The sequence below is a fragment of the Raphanus sativus genome, chromosome 2 (genome assembly GCF_000801105.2).
Source record: "Raphanus sativus cultivar WK10039 chromosome 2, ASM80110v3, whole genome shotgun sequence".
Lineage (NCBI taxonomy): Eukaryota > Viridiplantae > Streptophyta > Magnoliopsida > Brassicales > Brassicaceae > Raphanus > Raphanus sativus.
Window position 1 is genome coordinate 25,611,056 of NC_079512.1, and position 19,683 is coordinate 25,630,738.

The 19,683-nt window shown below is 30.9% G+C and overlaps 3 protein-coding genes across 6 annotated transcripts; 2 read left to right on the top strand and 1 right to left on the bottom strand.

The window, feature by feature from the left end:
• Nucleotides 1–10,640: 10,640 nt before the first annotated feature.
• On the top strand, nucleotides 10,641–11,607 carry LOC108840207 (uncharacterized). The gene is made up of 3 exons (XM_018613041.2): nucleotides 10,641–10,934; nucleotides 11,009–11,161; nucleotides 11,240–11,607. Exons 1-3 carry the CDS (start codon nucleotides 10,779–10,781, stop codon nucleotides 11,429–11,431), a joined length of 501 nt encoding a protein of 166 aa, XP_018468543.2. The 5' UTR covers nucleotides 10,641–10,778; the 3' UTR covers nucleotides 11,432–11,607.
• Nucleotides 11,608–12,412: 805 nt separating this feature from the next.
• LOC108841302 (uncharacterized) lies at nucleotides 12,413–13,299 on the bottom strand. Of its 2 annotated transcripts, none has more exons than XM_018614075.2 (3): nucleotides 13,014–13,296; nucleotides 12,766–12,918; nucleotides 12,413–12,669 (listed from the first exon to the last, which is right to left on the bottom strand). In XM_018614075.2, exons 1-3 carry the CDS (start codon nucleotides 13,179–13,181, stop codon nucleotides 12,484–12,486), a joined length of 507 nt encoding a protein of 168 aa, XP_018469577.1. In that variant the 5' UTR covers nucleotides 13,182–13,296; the 3' UTR covers nucleotides 12,413–12,483. The 2 variants fall into 2 exon arrangements, with proteins under 2 accessions (XP_018469577.1, XP_056850838.1); XM_056994858.1 differs by having other exon boundaries at nucleotides 12,554–12,669; nucleotides 12,761–12,918; nucleotides 13,014–13,299.
• Nucleotides 13,300–17,160: 3,861 nt separating this feature from the next.
• LOC108827688 (probable mediator of RNA polymerase II transcription subunit 26b) lies at nucleotides 17,161–19,645 on the top strand. 3 transcript variants are annotated; one of them, XM_018601166.2, is made up of 9 exons: nucleotides 17,161–17,179; nucleotides 17,289–17,773; nucleotides 17,951–18,019; nucleotides 18,115–18,197; nucleotides 18,290–18,342; nucleotides 18,413–18,568; nucleotides 18,664–18,899; nucleotides 19,006–19,087; nucleotides 19,191–19,645. In XM_018601166.2, exons 2-9 carry the CDS (start codon nucleotides 17,375–17,377, stop codon nucleotides 19,313–19,315), a joined length of 1,203 nt encoding a protein of 400 aa, XP_018456668.2. In that variant the 5' UTR covers nucleotides 17,161–17,179; nucleotides 17,289–17,374; the 3' UTR covers nucleotides 19,316–19,645. The 3 variants fall into 3 exon arrangements, with proteins under 3 accessions (XP_018456668.2, XP_056858732.1, XP_018456684.2); XM_057002752.1 differs by lacking the exon at nucleotides 17,161–17,179 and having other exon boundaries at nucleotides 17,191–17,773; nucleotides 19,191–19,311; nucleotides 19,344–19,645; XM_018601182.2 differs by lacking the exon at nucleotides 17,161–17,179 and having other exon boundaries at nucleotides 17,193–17,773; nucleotides 18,413–18,565.
• Nucleotides 19,646–19,683: the final 38 nt, after the last annotated feature.

Consider the following 19,683-nt stretch of genomic DNA (forward strand, 5'->3'; position numbering starts at 1 on the left):
GATAGACTTCAAGAGAATGACGTTTGATTAGTTATTTTTATATAATCGATTTGTATTTTAAAAACTCATAAATCATTGAAAATTCTATTTTGGAAAGTTAGATTTCTAATTGATTATGCTTGATTTTAGGAAGATAATTAAGAAAGTTAGTTATTTTTTGGTAACTGGATAGTGAACTTTGCCGCAAAATATAAATAATTAATGTAATAGTTATAATTTGAATTAATTATTTATTTTAAATGCAGTGGCATAAGCTGTAATTATATAGGAAAAATCAGGGTTAAGTACTAAATGTACTTCAGTTTTAATAGTTTAGATAGATATTTGTGAACGATTTTAAACATTGGTTACATCCGATCCGAACCGAATCCGGAAGGAACCGAAACGAATCTGATCCGATAGTTAGTAAATACCGAATGGTACTTTTAAGCATAACCCCGAAAATCCGAAAATCCGAATCACCCGGACCGATACCGAACGGGCCACCGAACGCCCAAGCCTATTACAGAGTCTAAACGGGTAGGGTCTAAAATGTACATGGCATAAACAGGCATGGGAAGCCATTTCATATACATCTATTAAAAGTTTAAGAAGTTAAATAACTAGCTAGTTGCTAAAAATATAGTTACTTATGTAATTAATAGATCAATTAGATATTGATCCGCGCTTCGAAAACGCTGATTTTATTATAAACAAAATTTGATATGAGTTAGTATTTTGAGATTGTTACATACAGTGAAACCTCTATAAATTAATAATGTTGGGACTACACCAAAACTATATTTTTTATTAATTTATAGAGATTATTAATTTATCGAGATACTAATTGAACCAAAAACTCAATTTGGGACTATGAAATTATATTAATTTATAGAGATATTAGTCTATCGATTATTAATTTAAAGAGTTTATATTGTATTACTATATTACCATATCATATTATATCAAAGAAGAGAATTTGTTTACAGTTATATAACTCACGAATTAGTTTATTTGAGATTTTGTACGTACGTATTAGATATTTTTTTAAACCAGCGGATCTTGTACCATCCAGTCGAAGACCTAGTCTACTCAAAGTACATGTTTGTGTATATAAGGTATTTGGGTATTTCAGATATGTTTTCGGTACTACAATTTTTTTTTTGTTTTTTCTGTTTGAGTTTTCAGTTATGCTTTTAGGTTTCATGTAAAATTTAAAATTTTTAAAAATATATTTATAAAATTTTGAGTATTTCAGTTTCTCAGATATATTTGGAAAATAAATTCAGATCGTTTCGGGTATTTGAATATATTATGGGTCCTTGTTGGGTTTTCAGATATTTTTAAAGTTTCAGATCATTTTTCAGGTTTTCGGATACTTCTAATATTTTTAGATTCTAAATATATGAATCGACCTAGACCTGGTACATACCTAAATAGTAAATGTATTTTACATGCATTTGAATTATGATTATGAACCAACCTGAACATGAAAGGAATCGACCTGAACTCGAATCAGAAACATTTCAAATATTTATCTGGGTCCAAATATTTAGGAACCAAAGAACCCGAATATCCGAATATCCAAACCTACTCTCTCATTATATTTTGTGTGTTTTATAAGAGTTACATATCTTAAATTGATATGGCTGAAAATTTACTTGTAGATTTTCTTTTAGCTAATTCAGTATAACATATTTGTCTGTTTTTAAATAGTTTTTTTTAACTTTCTTAATATTTTTTTTGTTCTAATAGCTTTATAAAAATTAATTTAACGTTATATATATATATATATATACATTTAACATTTGATTTGCGAAAATGTTTTTATCAAATTTGATTTTATAAATATTTGAAACTATGTAATGTTAGATGATATGGTACAATGTGTTTAATGATATATGATAACTCATTTTAATAATTTATATCTAAATATTTTAGATCCTAAGTATAAAATATTGTATATAAAATTATTTATATTAATAGAAAAAGTGTATTACATAAAATGAATAATTATAATAAAATTCTTTTAAAATAAAGTTTTGAACCATGTGTTTTAATTGGATGATTGTATTATTAGACGGATCATCATGAAAAGATTATATATAGTTGTAGTTTTATACTGAAGAATGTAAATTTAATAAAGAAGTAAAGTAAGATGTGTTTTTCAGAAAAAAAGTAAAGAAAACTGTAATTTTACATAATCTTTGAATCAAAGGATAATTGAGGACTCCTTAGAGAGTAGTAAAATAAGGTGGACGTGGTATAATATTTTGGTGAACAAATAGATGTGGAAAAAGCAAATAAAAAATTGATTAAATGATTGTTAGAGAAATATAAGGTAACATATAGTTAATTAACTAGTGATTTTTATTTTGCTAAAATATCTACTAATAATATAATATTCATCTCAAAAAACTAAACTACAGTGAGTCCCAAAAAAAGAAATTATATACTATATCACTTTGTATTTAAAATGAGAAAATATTATATATATATATATATATATATATATATTCTATAAATATATTTTAAATTATTTTGTTACCATATATAAATATGCTTTAGACCATCAAATTTATTGGGACGGCACTGTACCTATGGCTCTGGGATTGAGGCCTGCAAGAGGATACTTCACTATGTTCGGGAAAGTACGGAGCTACACTTTAATGTGGTTTCCTTTGATTGCCATCCACACAAAGGATAATTGGCTTCGAATAAGATTTAGAGCGTAATCACATAATTATACGTGATTCATTATTTTTTAAAATAGTCCACATATCTCCATTTAATCATTTCAGTCACCTACAACTCTACATAATATTTTAAAAAATATTTATATATAAATCAACCTGATAAATCAGAAATCGATTCCCAAAAAAAACTCTTCACTATTATATTTTTTCGTTTGATTTTTTTTAAAAAATTAATAAAATAATCAATCGCGGGCCACCACGTGTTGTGGAACCCGCAAAACAGTAGTGATACCGTCCTTACCAGCGATCTCATGCGATACAGATTCACCGAAATCACATTATTATATTATTATATTTTGGGAAATGTGTGAACCTCCCCTATAATCCCCTAATGGACATGCTCTTACTCTACTTATATAAGATATTTTTTTGGCGTTTTAGAGTTAAAATTCAAAACAAGGACTATTAGGCAATATCCAATGGAAACATATCTCTCTTTTTAAATTAATAACATCAAAATAAAAAAATAAATTAAATAGTGAGTTAGATTAATAAAATCAAGATACTGGGCTCTGAATATCTATATTATTAAAACAGAAGTACACTTTGAAAATGTCTCTAAGTTTTTGAAGTTATTTACATTAGAATGCCTAATAAATTAAATTTCCTTAATTATAGTTGTCTTTTCTGATTTGTAAATGCATTTTCTTTAATTATAGTTGTCTTTACTGAACCTATATTTAAGTATGCTTGTCTTTTCCTATATTTAAGTATACTTGTCTTTATTGAACCTATATTTAAGTATGCTTATCTTTTCTTAATTTAAATAATAGATTTAAGCATTTAATGTATTTCTTAATTTAAATAATAGATTTTCTTAATCAAATATTTACGAAATTAGATTTCCCAATATACTTCGTTTTAACATGTTAAATATTTTTAATATTTATTGGTATAAATAATAAAATAAATATCACACATCATAATCAATTTATATAATATATAAATAAAATATAAAATAATTTATTCATATATTATTAGTATAATGGTTTCATAATATAAATATAATAATATAAATAATGGATTTGTTTATATGATACACTGTGATATAATAGACGATCAAAATCACAAAATATAATAATAAATAAAATTGTTATGTTTTAAAATGTTTTATTAATAATTATGTAATACATTTTTTAATATATATATATATATATATTATACCATTATTACAAATAAAAATTTAAAATGAAAGCAAATATTTATACGGTCACGGGTCAAACTCTAGAAATAAACAACAACATCGCTAAATTATTTTTCTTTAACAAATTTATTTTGATAGAAATATTGTTCCAAATATGGTTTATATATTTTATGTATTTATAAATTTATTTTATTGGGATGCTAAGATTTTGAAATTGGAAAAAAATATGACCCACCTCTATATAATTTTTATTAAAAAATTTAAATTATGTATCAAAATATTTTATTAAACTTTTAATTTTAAGTTTTATTATAACTGCAAAAATTAATTTTCAATCGAAATTTATGTGCAAATATTACAAATTCATCATTTAATATAAACACAAAATTTAAAAACAGAAAATAAATACCCGCCTGATCGGGTGGGTCAAGGTCTAATGATTCATTATGACTAAAGTGAGAGCAATAAAATATATAATTATAACGAAAAAACCATATAATCAAAAGGGAAACTGAGTGAGATAACAAACAAAAACTCATAATTCATTATGTAACCAAAATCACACCCTTCTCCTCTTTTCTATTCCTTTTTTTAACAACTCCTCTTATTTCTTCATATCTCTCTTTACCTTATTTTTAGAAAACTATTTTTTTTGCTATATAACAAATAAACCATCAAAAACTATGGTAGAAACAAACAATTGGAACAAATATAATAAAAACAAAACTTTTGCCCTCAAACAATTGAAGCCTAAATGAATGGAAGGGGAATAAAGAGGTACCACTAGAAAGATCCAAAATAATATTTGCTGTAAATTTTCTCCAAGTTTTTTATTTATTTTTGGTTTCTATTGGAAAACCCTTATTAGCCTTTTTCCCAAAAGTTTGTATCATTTCTCCTTTTTTGGAAAAATTAAATAAAAGACAAAAAAAATTGGTAATTATTAAGCAAAAATCGGTTGAAAAGAAATAAAACAATATATCTCATAGTGGCTCTCTCAATATGACTCGTTGTGACTAGAGTGAGAGCAAATACAAAAAGTTATGCAAAACATATTATCAGAAATTTTTTTTTGAACACAGCATATTATCAGAAACTATAGTATAAATAACAAATATCCTTCACTTGCGGAAAATAATAAAAATCGTTTGTTTTTGTAGTAAAAATCGTAGTTTCATTTTTGGAAGGAGAGACTGAGTGAGAAAGAGAGAGAGACTAAGAAAAGATCCAGAGAAGAGAAGAAGCGAGAGAAGGAGAAATAAGAAGGTATACAGTTGTTCTGTGTGTATGTCTCTCTCTCTCTCCATTTCTATCATTATACTCAAAGCTTCTATAAGAGCTACTAAATGTTAGTACTATGACTGAGTTAGGATTTTGTTCTTAGAGATTCTTTTTCATTTTTTGCTCCAATCGAACGTTTGCAGAGATCAAATGGAGGTAGAGAAAGATGATTCAAGCTCAGATGAAGGTGTAGGAGCTGAGCTGGATCCAAACATAATAGGAAGTTCTCAGCTCCTCCTTCTTCTTCCAAGAAGCCTGCCTCCAAATGTAGCCAGAAGGTATCGATATGCATATACATGTAACTTCATCTTAAAGAGCAAGAGTTATCTTTTTTTTAATTCTTTTATCTATGTCTTTTAAGGTGCTGACCAAAACTGATGAAAAATGGCCAAAGGTACATTTGATTTAAACCTGTGTGAACAGCCATTTAGTTCAATCAATCTCAACTTTCAAATCATATGTTTTCCACTGTATTTGTAGGATTTTCCATCTGAGTGTAACTATTGTCTCGTGGACTGCAGTGACAAACTTATGCTTTGAATGAGACACATAACATATGCAAAATAAATACAGTTCTTTTATGATGCAGATTGAACTGCATTTTTTTACCATTCACTTTAAATTATGCAGAACATAAATATATAATAAAATAATAAATAAAATGCATGCAGATCAGTGTTACTGTTAAATTATTTGATCTGCAAAGAAGAAAAAAATGGTTGGACAACTGATCTGCATTTTAATCTGCAAATTATTGATCTGTATTTAATCTCTTTGAACTGCTTTTTTATTTTCATCTGCATTTTTTGCATCTGCACCACATTCAAATCCTTAGAGAGGCCATGCATCAAGGACTATATGGTAATTATTTATCTCTCTTTATATATGTATATATCATGTTTATCACTAGTGGAAAATATGATTGTTCATTATCACTAGTGGAAAATATGATTGTTCATTAGTCTAACAATGCATGTAGATATCCTATCAAATTACTAGGTTATTTAGTTATCCTTTCTGTCTTGTTGCACTTGTTCCTAATGTTGTTAACTAAATGTTGTGGTGACAAGTGGACCACTATACCATACTTAATATTGAACCATGTTTCGATACATCTTGCAAGTGCAACATCCTAGCATATATCTACGATAAAAACAAACATATTTGATACATTTTGTTAGAATAATGAAAAATCTTATTTTCCACTAGTGATAAACATGATTCGTTTCGAATGAGCGACACAGATAAAAAAATGCAGATCAAACAGAAATGCGGATCATGCAGATCAAACTAATTTAATAAGTGATTATAAGTATTGAATTTTAAATGAAAATTAAATATATCAACAAAATAAAGTTTATTATAAATAAGTAATAAATATCATGTTCACAAATATAAAAATAAATATCATCATTTTATTAAGTATAGTGAAATTGTAAATTATATGAAAATTCATCACAGTTACAAAAATTATTAAGCATTTTTTGTTTTGCTCTTATTTTTTCTATCTTTATTTGATTTTAGGTTTTCTCTTACCATTTGGTTCAACTGTATCACAAATATTATCAATTTTATATATGTTATTGAATCAACAGAATCATCATTTAAAATTTTCCAATATGGAAAATGCATACATATATATGTAAGAAGAAAAAGTATGATATTTTATTGATATTGAGTAATTATAAATAACATTTATCATTTATAATTATATGCAATTCAAATATGACACGAAGTATTTATCCGAACCGACCCAAGAAACAAGGTATCTGATCCTGTCGGATGCTGCCTAAATATCCTAATGAGATCTTTTTCAAATAGTGAAATTTTAATTTATATGGAAATATTAGTTACTTTTTGAATATATAATATATGATTTTTATTGATCACATATTTTTAAAAAGATACATAATAACATGTATAAAAGACTGCAACTAAATTATAAAACTTTATGAATATATAAACTAAATATATATTTTTGTATAATCATATTTATAAAATAAAATTTTTATATATATAAGAAAAAAACATTTTACACATTATTCTATAAATAAATTCATCTAACAATAAATTATTACAAAAGTATAAGAAATGAAAATGTTAAATTAAAATTTTAACTTGATTTCTGTTTGGTTTAAAAGTGAATGAATTTAATGAAATAATCTATACAATTAATAATGATGATAAAAAAACTATACGATAAATAAGGAAAGAAATACAGTTGTGTGTAGTGTAATATTTGTCGGCAAAATAAATTCAAAAAAAAGGAAAGAAAAAAAGAAAATTGTCTATTGGACATCTTTATTTATCGGGAAAATTCCTTAAAAATACACAGACTGAATTTCTTTTGCTGAAAAAATATACAAACTTTTTTGGCTTCCCGAAAAATACACAAACTAATTTTGATTGTCCATAAAATACACGAACTTTTGAATTTTGAAGGTTTCACACCTCGATTTTAACGGTGTAAACAGTGACTAACAGAATAGTAAGACGCCGTTAACTCTGATTAAAAAGTTCATGTATTTTATGGACAACCAAAATTAGTTCGTGTATTTTTCGGGAAGCCTAAAAAGTTCGTGTATTTTTTCAGCAAAATTAATTTAGTATGTGTATTTTTAAGGAATTTTCAAATGGAGTTTGGATATTTCATATACTATTCAGAGGCTTAATATCTGGATCCAATACATATCCAAAATTTTATATTTGTAAACTTTCGGTTTGGTTTTGGACCGAATATTTTTGGATCAGTTTCGATCCAAGTTTTTGAATCCGGCTAAAATATCTAGACCTAATCTTGACATTTTAGCCGGATTCAAAAACTTGGATTGGAACTGATCCGAAAATATTCGGTCTAAAACCAAACCGAAAATTTACAAATATTTGTTGGGTCCAAAACTCTTCTACTTGAAAGAATTGAAACCAAAAAGAACCGATCCGAATATACCTGGGCCTAATAAAATCGACACGAATAGATTCAATCCGACAAGATCTTTCTGGTAACAATTTTGTTATTATTTTTGCAATAATTTTAGTTTTGTTTTTGTAACAGAAACATTTTTAATTAATATGAAACTTTCAGTGTAAAATTTAGAGTTGTTTGTGAATTTTTAGATATATATATGATAGATTTCGACTAAATTGGACTCAACAAATATTTGTAAACTTTTGGTTTGGTTTTGGATAGAATATTTTTGGGTTAGTTCTGATTCAAGTTTTTGAATCCGGCTAAAATGTCTAGACATTTTACAAATATAAAATTTCGGATCTGTATCATGTGATAGAGAATGTGTTTTTTCCAGGTCTTTGGGTCGGGTTTGGGCCGTTTTTTCGGGATATGGATCTTTTAGATCGAAAATATTTGGTCCAAAACCAAACCGAAAGTTTACAAATATAAAAATTTGGATATGTATTGGGTCCAGATAGTTAGCCTCTGAATAGTATATGAAATATCCAAACTCCATTTGAAAATTCCTTAAAAATACACATACTAAATTAACTTTGCTGAAAAAATACACGAACTTTTTAGGCTTCCCGAAAAATACACGAACTAATTTTGGTTGTCCATAAAATACATGAACTTTTTAATCAGAGTTAACGGCGTCTTACTATTCTGTTAGTCACTGTTTACACCGTTAAAATCGAGGTGTGAAACCTTCGTTAAAATCGAGGTGTGAAACCTTCGAAATTCAAAAGTTCGTGTATTTTATGGACAATCAAAATTAGTTTGTGTATTTTTCGGGAAGCTAAAAAAGTTTGTGTATTTTTTCAGCAAAAAAAACTCAGTCTGTGTATTTTTAAGGAATCTATACTATTAAAGTACAAGCATATTTGGATTTTTACTATGTTTACCCCTATTAAAGAGGCTTTCTTTTGTATCCATTAATGACATTTTGGACATTCTGCATTGGTTTCTTTTTTAATTGTTTTTGGTTTGTCATTAACCACCGGTTTCCTAATTCAATTTTGGTATGTGATTATTATGTATTTGATACTGCATCATTTTAATATTTTTCCAACCGGACATGTTTGAAACTGTATCATTTTTTCTCAAACTATTTAATAGTTTGGTTTTAAACCGCTTTTTCCTAAATATAATCCCAACTATCTAACAAAAATTATTTATAAAAAATAAAAATTGTTTATTGGTTCAACCAGTGGTTCAACCGGTAACCGGATTTCGATTTTAGTAGTTTTTATTGGATTTTTAAATTTTGTTTTTTTTTTCAAACCCGAACTGAATTTATCTTTGATCAACCGGTAATCCGTTCAACCGCAGGTCTCAGTCGAATTTCAAAACACCGATCAAAACTATAAAACTGTTATATTGATTTATATTTAAAATATCTAATTCAAAATTAAAAACCTAAAAATACATGTATAATATAGTTTTACCGAACATAAATCTGGATATAAATACATATATGAGACGGATTATATAAATACATATACAAGACGTATTATATAAATGTGATTATATAAAATTTTCACCAAACATAAACCCGCGCGGGTCAAAATCTAGTCTATACTATTAAAGCAGGATCCTATTGGCTTTTTTACTAAAAATACCCTTTTCTTTAATAACATTGCATATTTTATTAAGGGTGATCAAGTAATATTAATAACACATCTATATTGGGTCAGTTTTTTAAAAATCCAGCACATTGTTCACATCATCTCTTTTGGGCCATTTGGGCCGATTGACAAATCAGATTCAATTTTTATTTTTTTCTCGGATCGGGTTCGAGTCGGATTTTTCCGGGTCCGGGTGGGTTCGGTTCTCATGCATAAGAACCTGAAAAATAACCAAATAACCAAAATATCTAAAACGGGTTTGGTTATTTATACTCAGAGTAACCAAAGTATCCGATTCGGTTCAAATTTTTGTATCCAAATTACTCAAAAGTAACCAAAATGAACCAAAAATATCCATTCTATACAGTTTTTTTTTGTAAACTTTTATCCAAACTATCATATTTTATCCAAAAATACTCAAAAGTACTAAAAATGACTACTATAGTTAACTTATGATATTAATTTAAAATATTAAAATAATTATAAATATAATTATAACATATATTTTTAGATATATATTCACATTTCGGGTATCTTCGGGTACTCATTTGGTTCTCGGTTCGGATCGGGTTCGGATCGGTTCTTCGGATATAGCAATTTAAAATTCATTCGGATATTTACCCCGGGTTTGATCGGGTTTGGGATCCTGATTTTTGGATTGGTTTTGGATTGGTTCTTCGGGTCCGGATATTGTGATCAGGCCTATACTCATTTAAAATGAAACACGATAAAGAAATATAAAAAGCTTAAGTTTTTTATAAAAAAACAAATATATGAAAATATGATATTTATTAAATATTTGTCAATTTAAAAAAAGATAAAAGAAAATAAACCCGCGCTTTAAAAGCGCGGGTCAAAATCTAGTTTTCCCTTATTTATCCCGTCCTCTCTTCTTTCTTTTATGCAGTACAATCTTTTAACACATAAAATTATCTTTTAACTCGTGGTTTGGTTTGTATAAAAAAAAGGAAGAATCGGGGACAAAATCAGGGTTTTTTTTGTCTCGCATAGTCTCTTCTGTCTCGATTGTCCCCGAACCAGCGATGGAAAGATCCGATCCTCCATCACCGAAGCGTCAGAAGAAGACGGAGGAGGAAACAACCCCCCGCTATAATGGCCGTCCCGAGGGTTTCGAATCCGACGAGTGCTCCGACGAGGAGATGGAGTTGTTCGACCAAGAGTTGGATAGGAGCGGCGGGGTTGGTGATTTCTATTTCTTTTCTTCTTGATTGATTGATTTGTCGAAATTTATTTTGTTGGTTTGTTTTGTTAGGGTTATGAAATCGACTTCAAGAAATTTCGTTACTGTTTTGGTTGGAGATCACTGGATCTGGACGATAGTACAATGGTTGATGAGCCTGAAACTAACAGAGATTTCGTAGCTACTTTGGTGAACCTCGCTCTCACCAAAACAAACACAGAAAGAGTTAGTATTTGTTCTTTTTTTTTTTTTTAATGTTTTGTGTGCATGGGGATTTGATTGCTTTGTTTTTGGTCTTTGTAGGGAACAAGTTTGGAACTGGGCAAGATTTTGATTGCAAACTATCATCCATCCTGCGCAGTCACTTTCTACCTCTCATTCGAAGTCAATGATCCTACTTCAGATGGTAATCAGACAAAACCCTATCGTGCAGTGGTTCGCTACTTCCCGGGAGACATTGAAGTTGTCTCTTGCAATCCCAAAGAAAGTTGTTAGAATTCTGCAAGAGATTGTTTTGAATCAATCCACCATTTGGATTTGAAGAGTGGTTTGTTAATTTCTAATATCATAACCCATCTGTCTATGTTTGATGTTTAAGTGTATTTGAAGACTAATATAATATTTGCTACTTCAGTAGTTATATTTATCTAATTTGAACGATCTTTTTGGAACGTTTTGAGTCACAACCTAAAAAGTCAAAATGCTCTTTCTGGCGTCTACCTTCTTTGAACCTTGGCCAAAACCAGCTTCTCTTTTCTGTATCGTAGTGACCACCACACTTGTAGATCGTGCAGTGGCTGCCACTATAGGTAATTTCCTCTCTTGTTGGTCATGGTCAGTCGTTGTTACTTTTAGGGTTTATGTATTTTGTGGATCCTAAACTGTTACTCTAGCATATCAAGTTATAAAAATGTGATTCGGATCAACTGAGTTTTGGTTATCTTTCAAGATCATTTATATATATACATACGGGCCTACAGGTATGTTTCTTGCTTGGTTTAAAAAAGCGCTCGCTTAGAGCGCCATGGCGCTAGGCGAGGTGTGGTGACGTCCTCATCGACTCAGCACCTCAAGGCGTGGCCACAGACACAAAACGAGCCCTTTCTACGCTTTCTTTCTAAAGGTCAAGGTGCATAAAGCAACAGCTTTACTGATTTTGAGGTCAAACCGAATTGGTTTGTCAAAATAAATTACTAAACCGAATAACAAACCTTAAGAACACATACCCTAAGTTTAAAGTTACGATTTTTAGCTAGTATTCTTTTCTCTATTCACGTGAATTCAAGGTTTTGATTTATTCTCTTCTTTTCTATCACTGGTAATTACACTGTTTTGAGTTCGACTTCTAGCTATATATGCCTATGTTCATGCATGACCTTTCTTTGCTTTCATACACAAAGCGCGCCATAGAGCAAGGCGAGAGGCGAGACACCCGTTGCCTCACCTCGCCATGCGATTTTTTAAACCAAGGTTTCTTGACCACTAAATATGTAGGACATAAACACGACAACTTCAACAATGTGAAGGATGAAACAACGTAGCAGAGTTTATGTCCCTTTGGGATTGCAAGAGACAACTTCAATATCTCCTGGGAAGTAGCGAACCACAGCTCGATAGGGTTTTGTCTGATTACCATCTGAAGGATCATTGACTTGGAATGAGATGTAGAAAGAGAATCCACAAGATAGATGAAAGTTGGCAATCAAAATCTTGCCCAGTTCCAAGCTTGTTCCCTACCACACCAAAAAGACAAAAAAAAAACAAAGCAATCAATTAAATACCATATATGTTGTTTAATCAAGGAGTAGACAAAACACACAACACCTAACTCTTTCTGCGTTATGCTTAGTGAGAGCCAGGTTAGCCAACGTAGCGATAAAATCTTTGTTGGTTTCAGGCTCATCAACCATTGTGCTATCATCCAGATCCAGTGGTTTCCAACCAAAACAGTAGCGAAATTTCCTGAAGTCGATTTCATAACCCTAAAAATCAATTTTGGACAAATCAATCAAGAACAAACAAAAATCGTATTCACTACAAAAAAAAAAAGAAAAGAAAAGAAATCGAAATCACCAACCCCGCCGATCTTATCCAACTCTTGGTCGAACAGTTGCATGTCCTCGTCGGTGCACTCGTCGGAATCAAAATCCTCGGGACGGCCATCATAGCAGGTTGTTTCTTCCTCCGTCTTCTGACGTTTCAGTGAAGGAGGATCGGATCTTTCCATCGCTGGATCGGGAACCATCGAGACAGAGACTATGCGAGAAAACCCTATTTTTCTTCAATATAGCATGCAGCTTATGACTCGTGAGCTAGCACTATCTGATCCAAAACCACGTAAATATCTGAGTCCGGTTCGGGTCAACCAAAATATATCTTAGACATATTTTAAAGTTTAATCTGATCTTTAATAAGGTTAGTGTTTTTTTTGGGATTTTTGAGTTTTCAAAAATAATTTATTATAATTTGTGTGTTAGACACATCTAAATTTTTATAGAAAAAATTAGTACTAGTCTCGTATTTAAAATATAATGTTAGTCTAAATTTTTATCATTTGAACAAAAGTATCTTCATACATTTTGAAATTGTATTATATGCAAACCAGATTTAATAATATTTAAATTAAAAATAATATGTTAAAAACAAAACTTATGCTAAATACATTCAAACTTTTATATACTTTTTGTTTAGTAAAAGACATATTTTACATTAAAAATACATGTTTGTCAAATCTGGAATATGCCTCTTATAATCTTATAATAACAAAAAAACAAATGTAGATTTTTGTTTTGTTGGTGATTAAATAAAGAATATTGGAATAATATGTAAATGTCAAGAATGATTTCAATAAAAAAAAAAGAAGTCTGAATTTTTTTCTGGCTTAACCCAAACGATTTTATGCCCGAAAGATATGTTGTCCAAAAGATTTTTGTCCAGAAAATAATTGTCGGGTTTATATAACTAAGTGAAATCCAATAATTTATAGACTTCAAAACTTCGAGCCTAATTTACATATCTAAGTTAAATTTCATATTAAGTGTATTACACGAAAAAAATATTCATATAAGCTTTTTATATTAAAAATACACGAAGATAATTTACATATTCCGACGAGTGCACCTACTAGGACATGCAACTGTTCGATCGACCAAGAGTTGGATAAGATCGGCGGGGGTTATGAAATCGACTTCAAGAAATTTCGATACTGTTATCGTTGGAGAGCATATGATCTGGATGATATCTCATTGCCTTGCGATCCTGAAACCAACAGATATTTTATCGCTAAGCTGGCGAACCTGGTTCTCACCAAGCACAACGAAGAAAGAGTTGGAATTTTTTATATTTTTGTGTCTTTTGTTTGTTCTCACCAACATGGTATTTGATTTGTCCTTTTGATGTGGTAGAGAACAAGGCTTGGAGTTGGGCAAGATTTTGATTACCAATTTTCATCCATCTTGTGAGATGACATTTTACATTTCATTCCAAGTCAATGATCCTTCAGATAATCAGACAAACCCTATCGAGCTGTGGTTCGCTACTTTCCTGGAGATATTGAAGTGGTTTCTTGCAATCCCAAAGAAAGTTGTTGAATTCTGTGAGAGATGTTTTGTAGCAAACTTAACCACCAGTCTCCTTTCTGTACCCAAACACATATATCATCTTATCTATTCTATATATATGTGAAGCTGCTATTTCAAGGCGAATAAAAGTGTGCAACTTTTTTAATGTATCAGCTTGGTTGCTATCTTTTTCTTTAGATTATTGGTGTTTACGAGTGTATTGCATAACCTAAGATATATAGTATGGATAAATTAAATAGTTATTTAATATGGACCTTCATTTTTCTCATCTCAAATAGACTCGTCCAAGTAATTGTCATGGAGAATCCCTAAATGTTTAACATTTTCATGAACAAAAAGACGAGCAAAGTGGTCGAAAGAGTGAAGTTAACCTGAAAGGGATGTGAGTCTGAAGCATTCAATGTCGTGCATAGGTAATTGTGGCACTAGGCCAGTCAGAATAAGCAGGTGCGTCACTAGAAAGCTGATTTAGTGATTGGGTACCGAAAGCAGTCATAGCAGCTGGTAGTTTAGGCGAACCTTGGCATCTGTGGGATTAATTTGATGGATGATAATATAAAACAAGTAATTACTCCGGTCCGTTATAGAACAAGCATGGCAGTGATTGAAATAAGTAGTAGTGAGATATAAGTGTGCGACACTAAACTCTTTTATTTTTCAGCATTTTTTACTCGTTCTAAAAGTGCTATTTATGATTGCATTTTATTAGGTTTTGTACTTTGTATTTTTTAGATAAAATCGTAAATAGACCGATCGTTCGGTCGGTGTAGATGGATCGTTTCATCTCTTCCACACAAAGAAAAACACGCACCAGTTCCAGTTGGGGCCACCGAAATCCCGTAAAGCGGCCACTTATATCTTCTGACGTGTCTGCTTATCAACGTCTCTCACTTAAAGGTGGCTGTGACAGGCCCGTGTGGTCGACATTCAAATGTAACAACGCAAGGTTTTGAAGATGAAGGACACGACGGTCTCTCTCAACCTCTAAATTCTTATTGGCTGTGATATCACCGCCCCAAATCCGGACAACTTCGTTTTGTCATGTATAACATCTCTATGACATAATACCGAATGAATAGTATAGTATATAATTGGGGTTGATTTTGTTGACAAACATAAATAAATGCTCGTAGCCACTTTACTAAAGCCGTTTATTTTATTTTATTAGCTCCACCATTATAAGCTGTTTAGTCATGGATTTTAGTTCTGATGATTGATTGATTATAATAAATGACTGCTTAAAATGTAGTCCAAATATCTTCTATACAATTTTTTTTTAAAGAAAGGGTACTTTGAGACGTGATTATTTTGTTGAGCTTACATTATGTAATGTGTAATATTACTTCCAGACTATATAAGGTTATATCTTCTATATATCTGGTGTAAATAAACCATATGTACATCTTATACTATATGGATTTACAACTATGGTTTAGGAAAAGTGGATGAGTTGAATGAAAACAATTGTGAGGATAATGAGCCTTATCTTATCCTTTATTTTTTAGCTTTTCCAAAAAGGGAAAGATAATGAGCTTTATAGTGGGAACCATTCACAGTTTCCAAAACATGATTGGATACAGAAAATTTGTAGAACAAAAAAGCTTATGTAGCTTACAAACCCGAACAAAATTTGTAAGTGGATTAGGTATAAATCTGTATTTATCATATAGATTAATAATTTAGAATATTATTATTTAATATTCTATTCATATTTTCAACTATTCGATTGATAATCTACTTTTAAATTATTGAATCACAAGAGAATCTCAATTTGTATCTGATTGGATTTACCAACAGTCTATTCACCAAATTCAAATTAGTTTAGTTCTAAAAACACATCCTATTCACTTTTTTTTCTCTAACTAGAGAGAAACGAATTTTGTATCAGTAGCTTTATGAGAAACAAAAAGGAGAAATTGTCAAAAATACCATTTTCATAGTACCACTTTTCATGTTTACACTAACCACTTTTACCACTACTTTTAATGAAGGGTTTAGATTTGAACGTTTAGGATTTAGGGTTTAGATTTTATGTTTTAGGGTTTAGATTTGATATTTTAGGGTTTAGGGTATAAAGTTTAGGGTTTAAAGTTGAGGATTTAGGGTTTATAGTTGAGGTTTCAGGGTTTAGGGTTTAGGATATTGAATTTAGGGTATATAGTTTAGGGTTTAGGGTTTAGAGTTGAAGATTTAGAGTTTAGGGTTTAGAATTGGGGGTTTAGGATTTAGAATTTTGGATTAAAATTTTGAAAAGCATATAAAAACAAAGATATAAGAGTCTTTAACATTTTAATAAATAAGGTATTTTTGAAAATGTGTACTTAGTGGTGGTAAAGATGAATAATGGTACATTCAAAGTGGTATTTTTGAAAATTTCCCAACAAAAAGACTTTTGGCAAGTTAATATATTTTTTTTTGACAAATGTGCTATTACGTGAAAAGATAGGAAAAAAAATAGGAGTTTGACCTTGTTGTCTTCACTAACTCGTGTTCGTCGTTCAAGTACAACGCATGTGTAAGAGACAAGATGAAATGAAAATTTTAATTAAATCTTTTAAAATAGTGAAAAGCCAAAAAAGACCGATCATCGTCAGGTCAAAAGAAGGAAAGTCGTAAAGAAAAATCCAACTTGAAAAAAAAAAATACAGACTTCGGAGAAGACGTAACCAAAACTCTTTCATGTTCTGTCTGTTTTGTTCTGTTGTCTTTTTTTTTTTTTTGAGAATCTGTTGTCTTAGATTTCTTGAGTCATTCTCTCATCTTTTTCTCAGGAAAAATCTTTCGTGGACATTCCAGGGAAAGTTCTTTACTTTATCTCGAGATTCACCAAGAGAAACAGAACCCAATTCCTCTGAAGATGAAACCATCAGCTTCTTTAGACGAGTGGAGAGAGTATTTCCGGCGAGGAGGAGATTCCGATATTTTCCAGATCATCGATCACGCCATCATGGTGGCCGCTGCAGATTCCCCTAACCAATTCAAATCGAGAAGAGACAGAATCGCCGAGCTTCTCTTCTCCTGCAGAGTCTGTCGCTGCACCGGATGCGACCACGTCGAGCTCTCTGTTCCCGGAGACGACGAGGTTGATGGTGGAAGTAAAGAGAACAGTAGCAGAGGAGATAACAACAATCAGATTGTTAGCAATTATAGTTTTGATGAAGAAGCCGAGGCCTTGAGTGCTGCGATTGAAGAGTTTTCTATTGTTTCTAAGGAGGTTGTTAGGATCAAAGAGATGTTGCTCAACAGAGACGACGAGGTTTGTCTTTTTGATCTTTTTAACTTTTCTTTTAAAAGTTACAATCTTTAAAAAAAAAAAAGATTGTAACTTTGGTGGATGCCAGGATATCCACCGGGTTATTCAAAAAAAAAAAAAAAGTTACAATCTTTGATCATGGAAGCCTTATTGTTTTTTGTTTTTGTTTTGTTTTGGCAGCCACATTCAGTGATACTTGAATCCTTGAGGAAGTTAAAGTTGATGTCTTTGAATGTGGATATCCTCAAGGTTGGTTTCTTGTGTTTCAAGTTGTTGTTGTTGTTGAGGTTTTGTATGAGAGTTGAGTCCGTTTTTGATCTATAAGGTTATTCTCTGTGTCTCAGAGTACTGAGATAGGAAAGGCTGTTAATGGTCTGAGGAAACATGCTTCTGATCACATTCGCCAACTTGCAAAGACTCTCATTGCGTAAATGAGTTTTTTGATTCTTTTGTTTAAAGTTTTACACTTTTAGAAATATTGTATTGAGTTTTTTTTTTTTTTTGTTATTTTTGATGCAGAGAGTGGAAGGAGCTGGTTGATCGATGGGTGAACACCACTAAGGATCTCGCTGGTAACTTCCACTCTCTTATTCTTTTCCTCACATCTTAAACTTGCTTGTTAATCTCTAGTGTTACAAACAGGTGCTGGAGGTACACCAGAGTCTGCAAATCCGTCAGTAGTTGATCAAGAAGAAGCCTTTCCATCGCTTCCTTATGATGTTGATATCTTTACACCTGAAGCTAACGGTTTTGAGATTTTAAATGGCGATTTCTTTGATTCATTACACTTTGATGGTAGTGAGTTTTTTTTTAATCTCTTGTTTTTTTTTGTTTTTTTTAATATGAACCATGTTTTAGTTTGGTTGATTGATGGATGTTCATGTTTGTTTCAGATCCTTGTAACTCTGAGGAATACAACACAAGCCGAGAACACGAAAGAAGAAAAACACAGAAGAGAACACAAATGAGGATACAAGAAGACGCTCCTTTTAGATCTATTAAGCCATCTTCAACTTCAGCTGATGGGACTAGGAGACCTCTAAAGCATGAAATGGTATCTCTTCACAAGTCCCAAATGAAACCGCTTGCTACTGAACACAAGAGGAAAGCTCCAGGACCTCAACAACAAGTGAGTGTGGCAACAAAGACAAACCTCTTGTTTTTGTTAATTTGTTAATTTTATGGACAATATGTATGTAATTGACTTGTTTTGTTTGCGTTCTTGTCTCTCGCAGAAACTTAAAGGTCTTGACGCAGACGCAAAGTTTGAATTTGCTAAGAGAAAACTTCAAGAGAGATACCAACACCATGAGAACGGTTTGTTTCTACCCTTTTTTTTAAGGTTCTTTCTTAAAGGCATTCTTGAAAACGAACCCTGATAAACAAAGAACATGCTTTGTGATCTTTTGCCAACGAACAGCCAAGAAGCAGAGAACAATACAAGTACTTGAGACGATCCCAAAGCAAGCTAGTGCTACTGCTCAGAAACCGCAGCTCAAGAGACCTGGAAAGAACAACAGGAGTTGGTCAAACGGGCGTAGATAACTTCTTCTCTTGTTTAAAATATGGGTGAATAACTCTCTGGTGAAAGTCATTTATTTTACATAACATACAGACAAGTATCCACAATCTCTGGTGAAATAAGGTGAAAACAGATTATAGTTTCACAAGCTGGAGACAGAGAGAACAAACAGAGTAGAGCTAAACAGATTCAACATCTGAACATTTCTTTTAACACAAACTGTTAAGAACTCCTCTGTTTTTTTGTTTGTTCTGTCTAAGATTCCACCGGTTTGCAACCAGATTGTTACTTTCTGTGTTCTTCTACTACTTTCCGGTACAGTCCCGGTTTAATTTAATCCGGTTTGGTGGTCATGTTCAATCTTGCATTGAGAAGGGGGAGAGAGAGAGAG